Source organism: Pinus tabuliformis, chromosome J (genome assembly GCF_031772625.1).
Source record: "Pinus tabuliformis cultivar Carrire ecotype Pingquan chromosome J, CPIR1, whole genome shotgun sequence".
Taxonomy (NCBI): Eukaryota; Viridiplantae; Streptophyta; class Pinopsida; order Pinales; family Pinaceae; genus Pinus; species Pinus tabuliformis.
Window position 1 is genome coordinate 1,558,790,708 of NC_142295.1, and position 23,615 is coordinate 1,558,814,322.

Below are 23,615 nucleotides of genomic sequence, written 5' to 3' on the forward strand. Positions count from 1 at the left end.
TTGAAATTGATTTACTGATGTTGGTCTTTTGCCTTGGAATCTGGAGTTTTTGACGCTGCATCCTCAAAATCTGTTATCTTCCCTTCAATATTGGTCAACCCTGCCACCTATTCTCCAGTTGTTCTTTAACTATTCATGGTCAAAATATGGTTCAATTTTCACCAGAGTTAGCAATATTTGGTAAGGAATTCAACTCGCTTCTTTTATTTATAATGTTTTTCCTATTACATTCAAGTTATCCCTAAGATTACCATTAGGCCTATATTTATCCACTAGTAATCTTTGAACTTTTTGTCGATTGTATTTTGTATAATAGCCAATGAGTAACTCAACCTGGATAAAAGCTCAACTTCAACTAGGAATCTGTTGTTTATATTAAATCTATTTCAACAGACAAGTTCCTTAACATGAACATTTTTTCATTTTTAAGTTGACCTTGATAAACACTCTTACTTCCTCCCATGCATCTCAATAAGACCCAACTCTTATTTCTGGATTGCAACGTTGTGAAATTATTTCATGGTGAATGTCTACTTGATTGGTTCATTTCTTATGTCGCTTGTTATTAACCTTTAATAACCATGTAACTTTCATATGCCCTAATAATGTAGATCCGATTAATTTTATGAGCATTTTCTTCTTTATAATTATTTTCCTCCTTATATCCGTAGCAAAAACATTCATTTGTCTGCTTTGTAAAATTTCAATTTCACCTCTGTAAAATTATTCCACAGGGAGGAAACATTTCTTTATAGCATTGGAAACTCCACGATTTGTATTGAAATGTACTTCTGGAACATGTATCTTCCTTTTTACCTACACGAAGATATATTTCAATTGTTGACCTAGCCTCCTCTTCCCTCAAGCTTTCACCCATAAGCTCATTCTAGAAAAATACACCCATAAAAACTCCCTCCCTTATCGCCTTTGATGCAGACTTTATAATTTTTTAAATTTCCCACCTCACATTTATCAATTCAAATCATTGTGGTAAATGGTATGGCAACAGTATTGCAAGGGGGGGGTAGTATGTGGTAAATAGTTTAGGGGAGGGGGTGGGGGCGTAGGTTAAAAATTAGATAGTCAAGGGCCTTTGCAAACCATTGATTTAATATTTCACACATCTTGCGGTATTGTAGACTATGGAGTTTTAATGTGTAAAATGCAGGGTGGGGACATAGGTTTGAATGGACTTATTGATTTTGACTCTCGACCCCCATAAAACATGGTAACAAATGTGGTTCTTGTACTTAGAGATTGGGGCTGACTCAATATTTTTAACATGAGTTTAATATTTTAAAATTTAAATAAATATTTTTTTTAAATATAGTTATATATATTTTATAAAATTTTATTTTATTTAAAATCAAAACTATTATAAATAATACCCCAAAAACTTGTATAAAAACCAATTTTTCCAACGAGGTTCACATATACTTGAGGGTCTGGCCAGGAAACCAATTAACAAAATTTAGAAAAAAATTGTAACTTTTCTTGGACAAGAAAAGGTTACAACATCAGCTCCAACTAGGAACTGCTTCCCCCTGTGGGATGTAGAGAACCTGTAGACTTGTGCCTTGAATCTGTTGGGCATGGAGTCAGTTCATCAGCCTGTAATCTGCAGCTGCATTTGCAAACTGAAACCATGTTGTCTGCACTATTTCAGAGATTGACTCAGACTGAAATCTGAAAACTGAAATTGATTCATTCTGGAAACCACACATTACAAACTGAATTCTGAAAATTGTTGCCAAAGAAGATTTAAAATTAACTGATCTATTGTATACTAACACTGCTGAAATCACTCCATTCATAAACTGCAAAAAATCCATATACTGCACACTGGAACCAACTGATCTATTTGCACACACCTACTTTACTGAGCTGAAATTGTACATTATTAGGTGTAATCATGCTTCTAGTGCAACCATGTGAGCATTGGATTAACTAGCAGACCACCTTGCATGTAGCTGAAAATATGACAAGAATATACACTATAAACATTAAATTCCATGAGTTGTTGATACTTACCGGTGAAGATCAGTAAGCTGATGAGACATAAAATATTGAAGAACTTTGAAGACTGCATAGTTGTTTTCCTCAAGAGGAAGAAAAATATACTGTTGATTGCAACCATCACTGAGCCTTGCACAAGCACATCAGTAAAGGCATCTGACATCTGGAACCAGTGGAATTGATAACCTAGTGGAATCGCCATATAAACAAAGTGGAGCCGCCAGGTGAAGGAATTGCAACCAATATCAAATGTCTACTCCTTGTTCACCAACAAGGAATAGATCTAGTCTTGATCGTTCTTTGGGGATAGATTTCTTCGTTACTTCGCTCCCTGGCAATGGCACCAAATGTTATATCTATATCTCGAAGGTAGTGCTTGGCTACGAAATTGCACCAAGAAACCAACTCGACCAAACTTTAGGTTCAAGCTGGTCGTCGAACCAGAAGGGGTTCCCTCAAGTGTTACGAGGCTTTTTTTAACGTTGTTCACTTATCCAAGTGGATGTTGGTGGCCACCCGCCTATTCCACTTGGACCCCCACCACTGTCTCTTTCAGCTTTTTAGTTTCCTTAATTGTAGCACAGTTAACTATTTTTGGTAGTTTTTCGAGTCCTGAACTTCTAGAGCTATTTTGAGGCCCTAAACGACGTTTTTTTGGGAAAACCAGGGCAAACATGAGTTTTTTAATCATGTTTTCCATTCAAAAGTTGTAGTCCTTGGATAGATCTTTCTAACGAGGTATTGTACGCATCAAACGGAGATCGTATGCCAAAGTTACGACCCCGGGAAGTTGATATACCAATTTACCCAAATGGAGCCCATAGTTTTGACACTTCATCTCCTAGGGTTACGTTTTTGGATGTTTAGGGTTTTCCATTGTTTTTCAATAATAAATAGGCCTTCGAACCTCATTGTAACACAGTTCAAAGGCATGTAACTGCCACATCTCTTCTCAGAGATAAGCTACCATTGTCCGAGCTAATACATTTCCATTCTGTTTGTAAGCTTATTTCAGTGTTTGATATTAATGAAATGATGTGTTATTTTTGTTGCATCTCTGTATTTATGGTTATATCTGTAATTTGTTGCGTTCCTGTTTAAGTTTGGATCAGTGGTATCAGAGCGGTCTCCTCTTTCTCGGCTTTTCTTTGCATCTCCCCAACGAGGTCGGGATATAAGGAGTTAGGGCTCGAATTGGTCGAACCTTTGCAAGACCAACCTCGCAAACCCCGACGGCCTCCCATGGCGGAAGAAAAGAAAGACGAGGGGACAAGAGATCCTTTCAAAATCTTGCTCGAAGAAGCCCTCGAGCAACAAAGGAACGTGATGATGGACAACTTTTCCCAGATCCTTCAGTGGCTACCCAAAGGCGACGCATGTCCTTCCAACAACCACTCTGGAAGCACCACACCCTTCAAAGTACAAGTTAACTTTAGCATCCCCATATTTGAAGGTCAGATAGATGCAGACATCGTAGATAAATGGTTAAATCTGCTAGAAGGATATTTTTCTGTTCATGATTTTTCCAACCGGGAAAAGATTACTTTTGCACTTCTCAAAGCCAGCCCCCACATCAAGGAATGGTGGGAAACCTGCTGTGAGAAGAAGGACGAAAGTACACCCTCACTATTTTCAGCCGCACCCACTTGGAATTCGTTCTAAGGCGCCATCAAGGAGCAGTACTACCCTGTCAAGAGCTATGAGGATAAATACATAAAGTGGAGCATGCTGCGGCAAGGAAGGGACCAAGACATGCCGAAGTTTACCAATGTTTTTCATACCCTTCACACGAAGTTGGGTATCAAGGATTCTGAGCAGCATTTGGTAATCAGGTACCGTGGTTGTCTACACAAGTACATCCAAGCCGAGATGGAGTTCCTGGACATCTCCTCACTCGGCACGGCATACCAATATGCTGTCAAGATTGAGCAGAAGTTTAAACAAAAAAAACGAGACTTTGGATCTGCGAATCCAAAACAAGGGAAAGGCGCCCCCAAACCGTAGAGCAAAGGACAAAGCCCAGGCAGGGCAACCCAGTATAACCCGCTGAAGCCGCAAGCAAAGAATAACACCACGAAGACAAAGGACACTATAAAGTTGTGTAAGTTCAATAAGAGCTCCACTCACAACACAAGTGAGTGTCGGCCAAGCAGTCACTATTGGCCGAGCTGAAGGCTTCCGAATTAGATGCATGTTCCGACTCTGAGTCAAAACCCGACAAGGGGAATGATAAAGGGAAGCAGATCATTTACGCAGAGCCCAGTGCCACCGTGGCCACCACCAAGATCCATAAGATTGAGCCTGAAGATCCAAAGGAGGGGGAACGCCTCTTCCACTCATAGATGTGGGTGAAGGGTTCTCCGTTGCAGTTCATTGTCGATAGCGGGAGCCAAAAGAACCTCATTTCAACAGAGGTCGTGAAGCAGCTGGGCCTACAGACTACAGCACATCCACAGTCGTACACCATCGGGTGGCTTCACCAAGGACAAGATCTCTATGTCAGCCAGCAGTGTCGCCTTCCCTACAACATCAAGCCCTTCACGGATGAGGTACTGTGTGATGTTGCTCCTCTTGAAGTTTGTGATGTATTATTAGGAAAACCATACTTGTGGAAGTGACATGTTGTATATGAGTCTAGACCTCGCTCTGTTATTATTTCTTTGGGTAATAAGTTATACAGGATACCAGAGGTAGCCCCGCCTACTGCCATCTCTTTGATCTCTGCTAAGCAATGCAATAAGATCATCTCCCAGACTGGGAAATTTGTTTTCTTTCTGATTCGCTCTCAAAGTAAGGGGAAGATCATAGCCACATCCATGGCCCCCAGGAAGGGTTCCTCCACGCAGCAAAAGCAGGTGGATACGATCGTGGAAGAATACAGGGACATCTTCTCCTCACCCACAGGGGTACCCTTGCACTGTCAGGTCAAGCATTCGATCAATCTAACTCCCGGAGCACCTCTACCCAACGAGCCGATATATCATTGCTCCATTCTGGAAAATGAAGAGATCAAGTGGCAAATCCAAGAGTTGCTGCAAAAAAGGCACATCCGACAAAGTTCCTAACCTTGTGGGAGCCCGATTGTACTTGTACAGAAGAAGGATGGGACCTGGAGGCTCTGCATTGATTATCAGGCACTAAACAAATTCACTGTCAGAAACAAGTACCCAATCCCACAGATTGATGACCTCCTGGACCAACTCAAGTGGCCCAAATATTTCAGCAAGATCGATCTGAAGTATGGCTATCACCAGGTTCCAATAGAGCCCATAGATGTATGGAAGACCTCCTTCAAATTTAAGGAAGGCCTTTTTGAATGGTTGGTTATGCCCTTCGAGTTGACAAATGCCCCTACTACTTTTATGAGGCTAAAGGATGACATATTGCGGCCCTTCACCAACTCATTCGTGGTTGTTTATCTGGACAACATCCTCATCTTCAGCAAGAGTTGGGAAGAGCACTTGCAACAGATTCGGCACGTCCTTCAAACCCTTCAGCAGCACAAATTGTGTACCAACTTGGAGAAATGCACCTTTGGCATGAGCTAAGTCCAATATCTGAGTTACATCATAGATGAGTGTGGTGTGCATGTGGATTTGACTAAGATCCAAGTCATTCGGGATTGGCCAGCCCCGACCACTCTAACAAAGCTTCACAACTTTTTGGGCCTTGCAAATTTTTATCGAAGGTTCGTGTTGGGATTCTCCCATATCACTTGGCCTTTGAGTTAGATTACTAAGGGCGAGGCGAAGGCAAAGTTTTTCTGGTTCAAGTCCCAACAAAAGGCGTTCGTTGAGTTGAAGCACCGCCTCTGCTCTGCACCAATACTCACACTGCCAGAACTTCAGCAGCCATTTGAAATTGAGATAGACGCCTTCAATTATGCTATTGGTGCAGTCCTCACCCAGTGCCGGCATCCAATGGCCTATCATAGTGAGACACTTTCCGATACAATTCAGAAGTACCCCACCTATGATAAAGAGATGTATTCCATCGTGCAGGCTTGCCGGCAATAGAAGCATTACATTCTAGGGAAGGAGACGATCATCCACATCAATCACCAACCTCTTTAGTTTATACAGACACAAGGGAAGTTGCAGAATGATCGCCATCATAAGCGATCTACATATCTACAACAATTCCACTTGAACATTAAGTATAGAAAGGGGAGCACCAATCACGTTGCAAACTGCCTCAGTCGGCCCACAATTGTAGCACTGACTACTGTTCTCAACTCTTGTGGCCACAAGACCTCTGGATGGCCGCAACTATACAAAAATGATCCAGAGTTCGCCTCCACATACCAGATGCTAGTAGATGGAAAGCAAGTTCCTGATTTCCACCTCCAAGACGCATTATTATGCTACCTGGGCCACCTTTGTGTTCCTTCAAGCAAGCATGGCAAGCTGATTTGGGAGGCGCACTATAGTCGGGTCATAGGACACTTTGGTGTGGAGAAAACTGTGGTTGTTCTACAAAAGAATTTTTATTGGCCAAAACTCCGACTGGATGTTGGGAATATATCAGATCCTACACTGTCTGCGCCATCACGAAGCCAACCATCAAGAAGCAAGGCCTGTACACTCCTCTGCCTACTCCCAACCAGCCATGGGAATCCATCTCCATGGACTATATGTCTAGCCTCCCTTCTACCAAGCATGGTAATGACTATGTATTTGTGGTCGTGGACAGATTTTCTAAGATGGCTATATTAGCAGCCTGCAAGAAGAGTATCACAACAGAGGACATTGCCAAACTCTTCTTTGAACAAGTGTGGGTACATTTTGGGATCCCACAGACCATTATATCAGATTGGGATAGCAAGTTCCTGAGCACATTCTGGTCAAGCCTCTGGACACTATTGGGCACCAAGCTCACCAAGTTGACTGCCTTCCATCCACAAATTGATGGCCTAATGGAGGTCGTCAATAGGATGATAATGCACATACTCCGCATGTACAACTCCAAGCATCCACAAACCTAGGATGAGAGTCTTCCCTATGTGCAACACAGTTATAACAGAGCTCTCCATAACTCGACTAGTGGCAATCCCCTTTCAAGTGGGTGTAAGATTTCAACGATTATGTCCAATTGATGTTACCATGCCTCATGCGACTACACAAACAGAATCCGCACATGTATTGTCTGAGCCTGATAAAGCGACCAGATTTATTGAACGCATCAACCACATCCGCTAGCAGGTTCACAACATCTTAGAGAAGTTAAATGCCAAGTACAAGCAGCGACATGATCAACATCGGGTGCCACACAAGTTTCAGGTGGGCGACAAAATTTGGTTGCATTTGCAGAAAGAACGCCTTACCGGAGCCCATTGGAAGCTCAGACCACTCTGATATGGTCCTTACACCATTACCAAGGTTGTGGGAGACAATGCTTTTAAGCTCAGCATTCCCCCATTCTTTGGCATACACCCAGTGTTCAATGTGGATTGCCTTCGACCATACTTCCCATCATTACTGGACACATCAGACATTGCAAAACAACTCACACCAACAGAGTTAAACCCAGACTACATGGAACAGGCCACAACTGATCGAATTATGGACACACAAATCAAGAACATTTGCCAGCAAAAGATCCAACTATATCGAGTTGTCAACGCTGGCCAAATCCTGCACCAAGGCAAGTGGCTCACCAGGGACCAAGTTTAGCAGAAGTTTCCCCTATCTCATGGAGGCACTCAACACAATGGGGACCATTGCAATCTAGGGGGGGGGGAACTAATCCAGGTGGATGTTGGTGGCCACCCACCTGTTCCACTTGGAACCCCACCACTATCTCTTTCAAGTTTTCAGTTTCCTTCATTGTAGCATAGTTTACTATTTTTGGCAGTTGTTCGGGTCCTGAACTTCCGGAGCCGTTTTGAGGCCCTAAACAATGTTTTTTTGGGAAAATCGGGGCAAACATGAATGAAAGACTCATGATTATCATTTGAAAGTTGTCGTCCTCAGATAGATCTTTCTAACGAGCTATTGTGCGCATCAAACAGAGATCGTATGCCAAAGTTACGACCCCGGGAAGTTGATATACCAATTTACACAAACAGGGCCCATAGTCTTGGCACTTCATCTCCTAGGGTTAGGTTTTGGATGTTTAGGGTTTTCCATTGTTTTCAATAATAAATATGTCTTCGAGCCTCATTGTAACACAGTTCAGAGGCATATAGCTGCCGCATCTCTTCTCAAAGATAAGCTACCATCGTCCAAGCTAGTTTAGTTCCATTATGTTTGTAAGTTTATTTCAGTATTTGATATTAATGAAATGGAGTGTTATTTCTATTGCATCTCTGTATTTATGGTTATATCTGTAATTTGTTGCGTTCATGTTTAAGTTTGGATCATTCACTATCACTGAACAACAACCTATGAATTACAACGGCCAGATCTATGATTTGTATAGGCTCAGAAATAAATCCCTCTCTTGCAAAGGCCTTATCAAATTGCCAACGTCTAGCGTCGACAGAATAACATAGCTTTAGAGAGTTTGGTAGAGGAATGGAAGAAAATATATGATAATTAAACATTCATATTGAATACTTAATCAACCAGATATAGTAGAATTCTACAGCCAAACAAATATACATTCAAGAGATGACAGAAGGCAACAATTAAATGATGCAAAGGAGTTGTTTTAAACAGACTGTTCAATTAGCTAGTCTCCATAATGATGATAACTTTGCAGTGGGTTATCAGGGAGGTTGATACTCAAACCTAGCCTTGCCCTAGCTCCTATGTTACCTTGAACATATGCAGAAACAAATTATGAAATCACAGGGAAAGACATACATGAGAAACAAATTATGTCATGAAACTAAAGCCAGAATACTTCAATTAAAAATTTTGCAATAGAAGTCTTTACAAAAATGGCAGGGTTTTGGCATCAAAAGCCAACCCTTTTACATTACAATTGAAACAATATATAGAACATTACATCAAGCTAACTGTGTCTAGCTTTCGGGAATAAATTTTGAACAATATACTAAAATAAAAAAATAATCTCTAGAAAACTGTAGGAAATTTGGAGTTGTTCCATTTATTGTTGATTAGATGCCTTTATTCTTGGGACTAACGACTCAAACACTGCCTCAAAATCTTCCTTTAAATTTGAAACTGATTTATTGATGCTGGTCCTTTGCCTTGGAATCTGGAGTTGTTGAAGTTGCCTCCTCAAAATCTGTTATCTTCCCTTCAATATTGGTCAACTCTGCCACCTATTCTCCAGTTGTTCTTTAACTATTCATGGTCAAAATATGGTTCAATTTTCACCAGAGTTAATGATATCCAAAGCAATATTTGGTAAGGAATTCAACTCGCTTCTTTTATTTATAATCTTTTTCCTATTCCATTCATGTTATCCCTAAGATTACCATTAGGAATATACTTATCCACTAGTAGTCTTTGAACTTTCTATCGATTGTATTTTGTACAATATCTAATGAGCAACTCAACCTGGATAGAAGCTCAACTTCAACGACGAATCTGTTGTTTGTATTAAGTCTATTTCAACAGACAAGTTCCTTAACATGAACATTTTTTCATTTTTAAGTTGACCTTGATAAACATTGTTACTTCCTCCCATGCATCTCAATAAGACCCAACTCTTCTTTCTGGAGTGCAACACTGTTAAATTATTTCATGGTGAATGTCTGCTTGACTGGTTCATTTCTTATGCCGCTTGTCATTAACCTTTAATAACCCTGTAACTTTCATATGCCCCGATAATGTAGATCCAATTAAGTTTATAAGAATTTTCGTCTCTATAATTCTTTTCCTCCTTATGTCCATAGCAAAAACATTCATTTGTCTGCTCTGTAAAATTATTCCACAGGGAGGAAATATTTCTTTATAACATTGGAAACTCCATGATTTGTATTGAAATGTACTTCTGGAACATGTATCTTCATTTTTACCTGCACGAAGATATATTTCAATTGTTGACCTAGCCTCATCTTCCCTCAAGCTTTCACCCATAAGCTCATTCCAGAAAAATACAACTATAAAAATCTTCCCTCCATTATCGCCTTTGATGCAGACTTTATAATTTTTTAAATTTCCCACCTCACATTTATAAATTCAAATCATTGTGGTAAATGGTATGGCAACGATATTGCACGGGAGGGGGCGGGGGGGGTGATATGTGGTAAATGGTTTAGGAGGAGGAGGGTCCGCAATACATGAGATGGGAACACGTGTAAAAGCAGTAAAAATGAAACAACTTTACAGGGAGGTAGGTTAAAAGTCAGATAGTCAGGGGCCCCTGCAAACCATTGATTTAATATTTCACACATCTCGAGGTATTGTAGACTATGGTGTTTTAATGTGTGAAATGCAGGGTGGGGACATAGGTTTGAATGGACTTATTGATTTTGACTTTTGACCCCCCATAATACATGGTAACAAATGTGGTTCTCGTACTTAGAGATTGGGGCTGACTCCAGCGTTAATTGCTGGTATAGTGACCATACAACAGCAAGAAAGGCAGTTTGAGGCACAGTTTCCAAGGCAAAGAGTAGGCTGGAAATTGCTGATTGTTTGGACAGCAACAGGGATAATTTTTGGACACAAATCAAGTAAGGGACTGGCTATAATCTGGGTTGTACAATACGATACAGCAGTACAGATTTCTGAGCAAGTTGGACACAAATCGAGGGGCAGATTTGGCACATTTCTCAAGGAAAGGACAGCAGAAATTAATTAGCTAAGTTGTTGTATTTATGGCTGAGTTGTAATGCTGCAATTTATTCCTGTTTGCTCAAGAAATAAAAGAAATAATTTATTCCCATGGCTGAGTTGTAAAACTAGTTTGGCAGGAAGCCTAAAGAGTACTAGAAGAATGCATAACTAAGTTAAAGAGGGAAACATCAGCAAACAATACTAGAAGTCCATTACTTCTCTCTATTGATTCTTATGAGCCATGAACAATCCAAATGCTCTGAAAAAGGATCACATTGATAGCACTTAGAAGACACGGTGAAATTTGCTCCTGGAGTGTTCTTCATCAATGGCTTCCATTGTAAAATGGCATCAAATGAACGGAACTACCTTCTCCTGCATAGAAGGAAATCTTTAAGCGGAATATGCGGTTATGAAATAGATCAGAATTATTTTTTAATTAAAATAAAGCGTTCTCTTTGTAATTAAAGAAGCAAATAGAAAGGAAGGCATGATAATGTTAACTACACTGCTTAGCTGCAATCAGCACAGGAAAAGAAAATCAATGGCTGGTATGAATACTTTAGGAAAATGGTGCATAGAAACATTAGAATTATGGAATATAAAGAATTTTAATCAATGCCCGGGATGAAACACAGACCAATTTGCTATAACTTTTCCCACCATTTGAAGTTTGAACGATTTGTATAGTTCAAAACCTCCAGATTTCACAACCTCATCTTAGGTTAGCTTCATATGCATAGTTCTCATTTCATCTTTAAGCTTGACGACGAGATGAAGGGACCAGGCAAAAGACTAGCCAAAATCACATGAGAAGAGAAAGGGCAGTAGAATAACTAAAAACCTCTTAAACATGGCCTTCAGCAAGAAACCTACTATCATTAGTTTTGTCATCATTCTGACAACTTGCATTAGATAGTTGCAGAGAAAGCAGAATTTATGAACTAAATGACAAGCATCCCTGTTTTCTCCAAACTTAAGTCACCCCCACTCTATTGCCAAATTCATGCATAGGTGCATGCAACTGTTTTTCATTAGCACTTTGGTTGGAACTTCCAACTGTTCGAATCCCTCAAGAAGACATGAGATGCAAATTCGAAGATAACTATCATACTTGTAATGAAACATAGTGGAAACCATTACAAGTCTCTACGAGACAGTATAGTTATAATACATATTTCAACACCAGAATCAACTCCATTGAAATAATACTGACGCACTGAATTTTCTGGATACAAACTATAACTTAGCTATTGAGTGGTTATTGATTTGGATAAGAGCCATGCACAAAGCTATAAATGGATAAAAGTAGCAAATATCTGTACTGCAGTCATCGCAAGTCAAAAACTGACTTCTACCAACCCATATTGTTTCACAGATAAAGGATATCTCCTCCACTTATTGCAATCTCCCCCCATTATAAAGACTGAACAATCGAAGGTAAGTGGAGATATTCATTGTATAGACTTAGTGGTAACCTCATGTCAGAGAAAGCATTCTGAAAGATTTCAATATATGAAGATTGTGACTTATTTATCAATCTTTAGCATTATACCATTTTGCATTGACTGAACTTTGTCGCCCCAGCCTTTTCCAACACATGTTTAAATAAACAAAAGATATGATGATAAACAATTTTCCAAAGTCCACAAAACACAACCATATAAATGCTAAAGCTTTAGTACAACCATAAAAGGCCAATAAAAAAAATTAGAATGTATCTTATGATGCACATGACTGCTTCATAGTTACTTAAAAGGCATTTCTCAAGTTTACGATGGTTTTTATGAGGCTGTAACATTATCATATTGTGGATATGAGCTTTGATCAATGATAAGACTTATTCTCGATGCAGCTAGCTGGACAAATGGCTGGGTCAAATACAACATAAAACTAGGTCCAGACACCAGGTTGGATGCGCTATACAAAATATTATCCAAAAGAAATCCACCTGCCAGGAGTGCAAGTCAAAACCTCAGAAAGGTTTAATAATGATGCTATCAAACTAACTATGCTCTGAGACACTTAGCATAGTGGTGATCACAGCAGGGAACATCAAATACCAAAGAGATATCAAGCATCCTTCAAAACAAGAAGCCGCGATGGCAACTTGAAAAATAGTTGCCCCTTATAAGGTAGAAGTCAACTTTTATAACAGATAATGTGGCACTCCTGTCATGATTAAAGTTTTGATAACTCTATGAAATAATTTTCAGACACAGTATCAATCTGATAGTTCTAATATTGCTTATCTTCTTCGGGATGAAAAGTGGAGGAAATTCCTTGATGATGAAGGTCATAGTATTTTCTTCGTGCTGGTACGGCAGGTGTGCGAGGTGTCATTTTTTATCCTGGAGAACAAAAGGAAGATATGCATGAATGGAGTCTAGGCCACCTGACTATTGACTAACAATATGGCAGAAGGCTACGCCTTGTTTCAAGGCTTAAAGATTGCTCAAAGTAAAGGAATTGAACAGATCATTGTAATTGGGGATTAGCAGAATATTATATTATATGGGCTTTGGTCATGGATCACAGGCCCAAGGATGTGCAATTGACTGTTGTTCTGTCTCGAGTCCGAGGATTGATGACTAAATTTCAGTAAATTTTAATGTTTCATTTTCTAAGAAGATTTAATAAAGAGGCAGATAGCTTGGCCAACCAACCTTGCAAAAGGAGGCTGCGGTCTTTATGTTTGAACTCTCACCTCAGCACTGAATCTCTCCGATGACAAATCCCATGGTAAGCCTTCCGGGCTTCAGACTCATTAGGGTCTGGTTTGATCACAGCGAAGTGTTTATGGCTAGGTGTTGGACTGAGTGTTAGGTTTTGGTGGGGCTGCTTTTCACTAGTGTCTCTTGGGGAATTTCGTGGGTTTCCATCAATTCTCATTGGGATTGTCATCTGAGGGCAGTATGTGGTCTCTGCACTTTTGTTGTGAACTTGCTGCTGTGCTTTTATGTTCTCCATGTAGCATTGTTGGACTGGGCTCTTGAATCGGGGTGGAATGATTTGAATTCAGTGTTATTTGGTCAGGAGCTTCATCACTGTGCTGGGGCTCAGAAATCTTTACCTTGGGCAGTTTATTGTTTTCATTATATGATCATGGAATATCAGTGGTGGAATTCTGCATTCGGAACAGTAGTGTGGGCCTGGGCTCACTGGGCTGGGTGGAAGGCATCACTGGTTTTTTCTTGGTGTTTCGTGTCCTCTTTGAATTCTATCATTTCTTGTTTGGTGCCTCTTGTTTGCGCTAGAGATTGCACTGTTGGGTTTAAAGACTTCCATTTTCTGGTCTTTACTCCTATGGCTACTGCTTATAGTGCTAAAGAATTGCTGAGCGTTCTTGCTCAGGACTTTGAAGGGACTGTTATGGAACTGGAAAAGATGTCTGAAAGCCTGAAGGGTGACAAGGAAATTGATTGGGAGAAGCTGTCTGAGCAACTGGAGAGGTTGAGTGTTTTGCAATCCACCTTGGATGATGTCAAGCAAAGTATCTGGGCTAAGCTTGATGATCCAGATAACCCAAGTTCATTAAAAAGAACAATCATGTAGCTTCAGCAAGCACCTCTGCAGGCAAGTTGAACCCAACTCATGGACCGGAAAAGGGCAAAAGTCAGGACTGATTTTGTTAACTGACAAGTGCATGTACTTCAAATGTTTTTTGTTCTTAGGCACATTTTGGAAATAGTATAGATATAGAATTCTGGTATCGGCTGAAATAAGGACTGAGCCTATATGGTTTCAGTTTTCATGGAGAAGCTTACAGCTCCCATGCTTCATCCTCAGTCCACCCTTGCACTCTCTTTTTATTAATACAAATATATTGTTTCGGCTAAAAAAAAATCTGTGTGCTATTTATGGATGGCCAAATTGAAAGCCAAATCCCTCTGGCAAAATTAAAATCCGCCAAGAGACTACAAAAACTGCCTAACAAAACTTGAATACTTTTACCAGCACTAGGAACCTAAGAAAGCAGAACTCGTTTAGAACAATTAATAAAACAAAAACAATCAAGTGTCTGTCTTCCAGGGAATTGTACACAACAATTTACTGAGAGCCATATGATGCAAATATTAGAAGAAAGATTGGCCAGACCTACGCCTATCTAGACATTCTTTAGTGAAGAACCATCCGTTAAAATATTTGCTTATCCAGATTCATTAGCACCATGTTCTGCCATAAAATCCTATGTGACCAGAGATGGGAAACGGAAAGAAACAGGAACGGAATGAGAAATAGGGTAGAGGGTTTGGAATGATAAGAAATGGGATTCCGCATTATCTCTGACGGCATATGTTAAAACTCGTTATAATGTACTAATATAGCGTTGAGACAGGAATGGAAATGAAACTAAAAATGGCCCTCTTGGTCAAGTCTCTGGTAGAACGTAAGGTCATAGGACAAAAATCTAATCAGGTATATTTATTAAACTCAGAATCAAAAAGAAGATGAGATTGAACTGGAAACAAGATAAAGATCTAGGCTTCCAATTGCTGTAAGCATCCAGCTTTGCTAACTTATCTTATGATCTACACAGGGTACAAAATGATACCGCTTGCTAGGAGAAACTTGCGCCCCCAACCATTATACGAAACCCATATAATGAAATGCAAACTGGTTCTCCAGCAGGTATCCGCAATGAGCCTAATCCGAGCTCAACACTTACCTGTTCTCGAACTTCATCCGAAACTTTCAGTTGTTTATAAGACAAGCCATCTAAAGCCTGATCCAGTTCTTCTGTCAACTGCACAAACCACCCTGCGATTGCTTCACGCTCTAGAACCTGCATTAGAAGATAGATGCTCAACATTATTGCACTGAGAGAACTGAGGTGTACTCTACAGGAAATGTGGGAGGTAGTAGAGGTGATCCATCAAACTCTTCATGGTACATTGAAGCCAGACGGTGCAATGGGTAATTGGGATATTGAATATGGACACTAGCAGAGACCCATCTAAACTTGGATCTGATATGCACCTTGAGTTCACACAAATGAGCAAGGTATAATGATTGGAACAGAGACTTTACAATCCGGAGCTTGACAGCCTAAAGGTTCATATCAGACCCAGGGTTAGATGGGCCTCTGCTAGTCCTAACATCATGGCCGAAAACCAACAACATTTGTTTGGTTCTGCTAAAAAGCAGCGACAGCGCAGTGGCCTGGTCATGGTAATGGCACATAAGCACCAAAACATAGTTTATTATAAGTGGATGTGTAAATCCATGCAGGATAATCAGATAAAGCAAAAACAAAAAGTGGTTAAAGAGCTAAAGTACCAGATAGAGTTTACTGCCATCATGGCAGAGTTGAAGCAAAGTTTTGGCAGACAGCAGCGCCTTTTCCAGAGAAGAAACAGAGGAGAAAAAAGCTTCGTGAGGGGGGGATACCATGTCCTTCAATTCCTCAAACAAGGGCATCAACAGTTTAATTCTTCTGACCAGAGTCATGCAATCTTTCCTGTGGGTTCTTCTGTAATCCCCAATGACAGCTATCTCATTCACAATGTTTATCAATGATTGACATTGGTGGCGGGATGGCGATAGCAAGTCGCCCTCTTCCGGGACTGTGGCGGAGAAGAAGATGAACAAGAATCTTCCATATTATCTCATTCACTCACTCGCTCACGCCCTCTCAACTCCCCCACTTTCATTGCATTGCACAAATGATGATGAAGCAGCAGAGAATCTGAATAATGCCACGGGCTACTGGGCTTTCGGCGATGCATATCCTGGCTTCTTGCTTAAACGGTGATCATGTTTGTTGTATAAAAGTTGGTCTCCTCTTCTCTACCGTGGCATCCAACGACGCACCAACATTGCTGTTCATTGCGCGATTGAAGGCAAACGCGGCCAACCGAAGACACTAATATTTTACTTCAATCCACCCGACCATTAGTTGTAAGTCTGTTGGATTCCATCGCACTGCATGTCTTTTCCCTTTTCTTGTCCTCTCGTCCCACCCATCACTGTAAGCACCACCATTTTAAATAACTTAATTTTAATTTGTTTTTGTTTACACTTTTCGCTCACTTTTTTCTATCCCTTTTGAATTATTTTCTACAATTACCTACGTGGAATATTTAATAGTCAATTTACTGCGTAAACCCCTAATATTTAAAGTCAATTTACTATATTATTTATTAATATTTATTTTTTTATTAATTTAAATTTAAAATAAATAACATAATGAAATTTTGTCATTTAACTATAGATTAAATGGTTTGAAGAAAATTGTTATCATATTTTAAATATCAATCTCGGAAATATAATTTAGGGATGAAAAAAAAGGAGCTGTTCTCTTTTTATTCCCATTTAAGCTTCATTTTCTATCATAATATTTTCTTAAATTTAGTATTATTCAAAAAATAAATTGAAAATTTGATGATAATTTTTATATGTTTTTAATAAATTTATATACACTCGGCCTGGAGTATGCCGTAAACCTGTTTTTGCTTGGCTAAGAGCTCGTCTTCCTCGGACTTAAGGAAATAAGTTAACGGCCCAAGACCCAGAGGCATCTGGCAGGAGTGGAAGCTTGGAAGCCTGCTCCCTTACGGACCACCAGCCGGTTATTACAGGTGGCGTGGTTTTCCTATTTAACAGTGATGAGTCAAGCCGACACTCGCGGATAGCAGCCAGAGATGGTTGTCCTCACTGTTGGTTTGACACCTGAGTTGATAGGTTTTGCCACCTTCAGAAAAAAAAAAAAAAAACAAAAACAAAAAACAAAACAAAGACAAAAAACAAAAACAAAAACAAAAACAAAACCAAAAAAACAAAACAAATTTATATACAAGTAAAATTTATTCTATTCTAAAATTTAAATTATTTAAATTATAATTATAATTTATTATATTTTAAAAATAATATATTACAAAATTAATTAGGAGAAGTTTTATAAGATATTAGGAGAAGTAATTAATTAAATAGATCAACTATAATGAATATGTTATAACTAAAAAAATCACAAGAATTCTTTTCAATGATTATATTTTTCATAAGTATTGTAACAAAAATTTTAAATTATGATTGATTTGAGTGTATGTAAGATTTTTTTTAAAGTGCTTTTTATTTTTAATTTTTTTGGTATTAAAAAGATATGGATTTTTTTGAATATTTTATGAATTGTTTAATATTTTATGTATTTTTTTAGGGGAAAGACTTGCTTCTATGAAGAGGATAGAATAAGGTGTATTACTTTTAATTTTAAGATTATAAATTATAAAACATTTTTAGATTTACTCTATTTTTTCACAATTCTTTAAAGATGTTGAAAACCCAAATTTCAGTGTCATGTGAGAAAAATAAGAGTGACTAGAGCTTCTTGTTACAGGGTAGCCAAAAGTTCATTAATTTATTATTGTTTTCAAGGGCATTGTCTAAACATGCTAGATTTTTGGTTAAATCCAGCAAAAACAATTGGCCAAATCTTAATTTTTGTTTTTAAAAATGGGTTTTTGACAACATATATGGATTCAACACCATGAAAAACCTCTAGGGCACTCTTATCGTGGAGAGTTTACAATACAAACTTGTGATTCCAAGAATTCTCTTGGAATTCGAGACAAATCACACCAAAAACTATGCTAGAAAATCTTCCAAAAAGTAGAACAAATAGACTACGCCCTTTACAAGTCTATAATAACATTTCCACCCCATTTATCTTTTTAATGTTATCATTTAATTAAGTTTACAATGAAAATTAATTCTTTAAATATAAATATGAAATCACTTCCTCCAAAATATTGTTGTCAAAGACAAAATTTGAGTAAATGGTCTTTTTAGATTTAATGATCATAATTCATTTTGTCAATATTAATAGTCATAACATTGATGAGAGACCTTATCTAGTCCAATAAGAGGGAGATGATGTCACCTGTAACATTCCCACCCCATTTATCTTTTTAATGTTATCGTTTAATTAAGTTTACAATGAAAATTAATTTTTTAAATATAAATATGAAGTCACTTCCTCCAAAATATTGTTGCCGAATACACAATTTGAGTAAATGGTCTTTTTAGATTTAATGATCATAATTCATTTTGTCAATATTAATAGTCATATCATTGATGAGAGACCTTATCTAGTCCAATGAGAGGGAGATGATGTCACCTAATATTAATAGTCATATCATTTAGGAGAGACCTTATCTAGTCCAATGAGAGGGAGATGGTGTCACCTAAGAGCCATTCGGAGAAGTTGTCACTTCAGGTTATATTTAAAATAATAAAATAATACTTACATTAACAAATTCAAATATAGTAATAACCAAACAATCTCAATATTAACTATAAATAAAATACTTTAATTTTTACCTTAATTTTACATCAACATTATATAGATGTCACTTCAGGTTATATTTAAAATAATAAAATAATACTTACATTAACAAATTCAAATATAGTAATAACCAAACAATCTCAATATTAACTATAAATAAAATACTTTAATTTTTACCTTAATTTTACATCAACATTATATAGAAAGATTAAGTAACTGAAAGTAAAAAAATTAGCTTACTCTTTATAACAAAGGAGATAGTAATTCCTTGAGTATTTAATATGGAATTGATAAATGACATGTAAAAATAATATTAGTGATATTGTATGGCATGTGATTCATTTTATGTTCAAATAACATATAATATTTAAAACTAAAATATATTTGTAACTAAAATATTTCAATGTTCATATTAAATGATATAATTTAAAAATAATAATAATAATAATAATAAAATATTTTATTTTTTCTAAATACTAATAATAAAATAATGATATATAGATAGATGGGGCATGTAATATTTCAAAAAATATTAATAATAACAAAAATAAGCATATATATAGAGAGAAATTTTCTACTTCCAAATATGAGGGGCAATGTATCAACATTTTAATATGGAAAATATGAATTATAAATAACATATTTCAAGTCAGCTATGTATATAGCGTATAAAACAGGGGAAAACAAATAAGTTCTTAGAGTTAAACATTTTATTAGCATTACTCAAAACCAACATTGATTCATCTTAACTTTAGATCTATCAAAAGCTTAGAGAAATAAATCTTTAGAGGTGCAAAAATTCCCTCAAGTTTTACACCGAGAAGAGGTTTACATTTGAAAGATTTGATTTCTCTATACATTTGAAAAGCCAAAAGTTAAGATAAATCTATATTGATACTAAAACAAAAATACTTAAAAATTCTAATTCTTTATATAAATCATAAAAACTTTCACCATAAAAACAACACCATTAATATAAAAAAAAAAAAAAATGATTTACACCATAGACACAACTTATTATAATTAATACTTCAAAATATCTTTTATTTAATCCAAGTTTATTCACATTAATTATAAATATAGAATTGTTGTGTTATTATTAATATTATATAAGTATTTACTTAAAATTCTATCTTAAATAATATTTATTTTTTTAAATAAAAAAAATTTATCATCTTTTTATTATTAAAAATATAGTTTAAAAAATAATTATTCTAACTTTAATTATTTATTTATTATAAAAATAATTTTGATTTATTATTATTATTTTTTTAAATTGTATTACCTAAAATAATGTGTTCACCTATAATTTAATAATAATAATTTTTTATTATTCTTTTTATACATTTTTGTTACATAGAGTCTTAGCAAGAACATGGAGCGAGTTAGGATGAACGTAAAATAAAAGGATTAAGTATAGCAAGGCACACTAAGGAAGTAAACCACTCTCAATTCACTGATGATACACTCCTTTTGGGTAATGCATCAAAGCAAATTGTATTGAGATTCAAATAGATTATTGATCCTTATTGGATATTTATGGAGGTTTAGTGGATAAAAGAAAGAGTATGATATTCGGGTGGAATTACTCTATTTCGAGCCTTAAGGTGATATCCAAAGTCTTGGAATTCCCCTTGGACTTCGAATGCAACTTCATTAAATATATTGGAATTCCTATATCCTTAGGCGCCTCTAATTCTGAAAGTTGGTCCGAAGTTTTAAATAAATTCAAGAAGAAAATGCAGTCATGGGGAGCACAATGGCACTCTTCAGTGGTAGAGTTGTATTGGTCAAATTGGTTTTATCATCTCTACCTATTTGTCGTTGTTCTGGATTATTAGTTCCAAAATATGTCCTTAATCATATGAGTCTCCTTATTCACGAATTCCTTTGGCAGGGAGGAAAGAATAGTGAAATTAATTCCATTTAGTTAATTGGAATATTGTTTGCCTTCCGAAGGAAAATGGTGGCCTATGCGTGAAAGGTTTGCATATGCATATGGCCCTAGGTGCCAAAATCATATGGAGACTCATTCTGGATACAAAGTAATGGTGGAAGATGACCTTCATAAGAAAATATTGTAACAAAACTCACGTGCTCAGATCCAAGTCAATAAATTGGTCCAGACCTAGATCGAAAATTTGGAAATTGGATACAAATTAATGGTGGAAGATGACCTTCATAAGAAAATATTGTAACAAAACTCACGTGCTCAGAGCCAAGTCAATAAATTGGTCCAGACCTAGATCGAAAATTTGGAAATTGTGTACAGCAGTTGCACCTCTAATAGTTGAGCATCTCATTTGGCATTATGGAAATGACACTCATATCAATGTATAGAAAGACAAATTCTCTTATGACGGCCCTCTGGAAGTTTGCGTGGAATTTAGAGAATTGACTCTTTGGATGCATCAAAATAGCTTTTCCAAATTAAGATATATATCTTCTGGATAATCGGGGGCATTAGAAAGGTTGATTGAGGCCAGAGCTCTTGATTCATCTTAGGCTCCATTGGAAATGCTTAATTGCCAATATGAAAGGTTTGGCACCTATCTTAGTCCCGTTTTAGGATCATAGAAGATGGAATCTAAGACCTCAACACTGATACACTATAAAATTGGGATACTCACATTTGGTTAAGAGAATTCCCCATCTGCCACCTTGCAAAGTTTGGTCAAAAATATGGAATAAAGATGGCATACCGAAAGTCAATATGTTTTGTTGAAGTCTTGTCCACGAAAAAACCCTAACTGCTGAAAATTTAAAGAAAAGGAATATACGTGACTTGTCTCGATGCATCTTATGCCTCAACTCAAAAGAATCCATACACCATATATTATGGTTCTACCCCTTCACTCTACAATCATGGTGAGTTGTGTTTGCTTATGTGTCTTCCATCGATTCTATTCCTGGAGCGTGGATGGATATGTTTGAATTATGGAAATCGAAATACCCTTGGATCTGGAAGGCCTCTTCTCTGCCAATTAGATGTTGGGAAACCCTCCCCAAGTATATTTGTTGGTCTATTTACATTACAAAGAACAAAATATTTTTTTAAATGAATAGGCTACCCTTCAGATGGTCGTCATCAAAGTGACAACTCTACTCTTTGAAGAAAAATCTTCAAGGGGTTTCAACAACAAGGAATTTGAAATCCTAAATTAAAAGGAGTGAGAATGAATTCAAGGAAAAAGTCATTTCCCTTCAAATAGATTTTCGCTTCGTCACCCTTGTAATAAGATTTCAAGTTTAAATTTCAACTAGTTAGAGTTTATTCAATGGAGAATAAGTAAAAATCAATACTCTCTATTTTTTTATGGATCATCAAAAGGAAACCCGAGCGAGGCAAGAGTGGGAGCAGTTATTTTTAACCCTGATGGGAAAATGGTGTTTCAATTTGCTTGGGGTCTTGGCATGGCAGCCAATAATGAACGCGAGTTCGTTGCCTTATGGAAACGCTTGAAGCTTTCTCTTATAAAGAAAATTTATAAAGTAATGGTTTTTGGTGATTCCATGCTCATCATAAGACAAGCAAATAAGGCTAAAAAAATTGAGCCATGACTACCCTCCCATTCTACAAAGAATTTCTCGATGCACCTATCAATTCGAATATTTGGAAATTCTTCATGTATATCAACATTTTAATCTTGAGGTTGATGTGATGGCAAAAAAAGGATCTACCTTAGGATGAGGTAGAATAGAGTTAAACCAAGGTAATGTCATCCTTGCATGCATTCCTTGAGTTTTTTTGGAATTCGAAAGGTTTGAAATATTTTAATGAATGCCATCATGAGAAATCTTCTCTCCCTCAATATGAGGTCATGTGCCTTGAACACAATATGCCTTGAAATATTAAAGAATTATATGGTTAGGTCATTCTCCATCTCTGGGCCATGAAATTGGAAAAATCCTACCAGTGGCACATCATATAGAATAAGTGGTTAGTGACAACAAATTCTATGCACACAAGGAGGTACTTGCATTCAATTCATATGTGGATGGAGTGGGTGAAGTTTATGGTGGGTTTGTTGAAGTGCTTATCGAGGAGATATCTAGCTTTAATGTCATTGTCTTGTATCTCCCATAAATAATTATCCTTGCATCCCTAAGGATTTTAGCCAGGAAATGGATTTTGTGTATCAGATTAGTTCATGCCAAAAATTCAATGTGGTTTATTTAATGGCCTCTTGGGCTTCATGGGGCTACTACAGGTCAATTTTGTCGCTAGTTTAGGTAGAGAACTTTGTATTGTTAGTGTATCTCCATATTGTTTTCATCGACTCTCTCTAAGTATGGCGGAACCTGAGTTCAATCTAAACCATGATAATGATGCTTTTCTGATGGACAGGATCCTGGATTTTGCCAAAGCTCTGTTGGAAGCTAGGCAAAGGTAGGATGATATAGCAGAATGTCAAAAACAATCCTTTCAACTTCTATTATAAGCTAAATTGTTACGTCACCTGAGCAATATGGAACATACTATTAATGATTTTCCTGAGGAGGTTTACTCCCTTAGCAACAAGGTCTCAATGTTGGAAAACATTCTCTGATTTTGTGTAGCTCAACTCTAGCGATAATGGTCCCAATGTTGCTCCTGAACCAATGAACACTCGTCACCAGCG

General features: G+C 37.2%; 1 protein-coding gene across 2 annotated transcripts in view; it reads right to left on the reverse strand.

Moving 5' to 3' along the window:
- The window catches only part of LOC149233451 (U-box domain-containing protein 15-like), a 47,404-nt gene extending 30,739 nt beyond the window's left edge, over nt 1-16,665 (reverse strand). Inside the window, exons 1-2 of one of the 2 annotated variants that reach the window (XM_089379760.1) lie at nt 15,990-16,665; nt 15,379-15,495 (exon numbers count right to left, since the gene is read on the reverse strand). In XM_089379760.1, coding sequence (XP_089235886.1) covers nt 15,379-15,495; nt 15,990-16,160 — 288 coding nt within the window. In that variant the 5' untranslated portion in view covers nt 16,161-16,665. Of the gene's footprint in view, nt 1-15,264; nt 15,496-15,989 lie in introns of those variants that run through there. The other variant, XM_089379761.1, reaches the window with a different exon arrangement.
- Nucleotides 16,666-23,615: the final 6,950 nt, after the last annotated feature.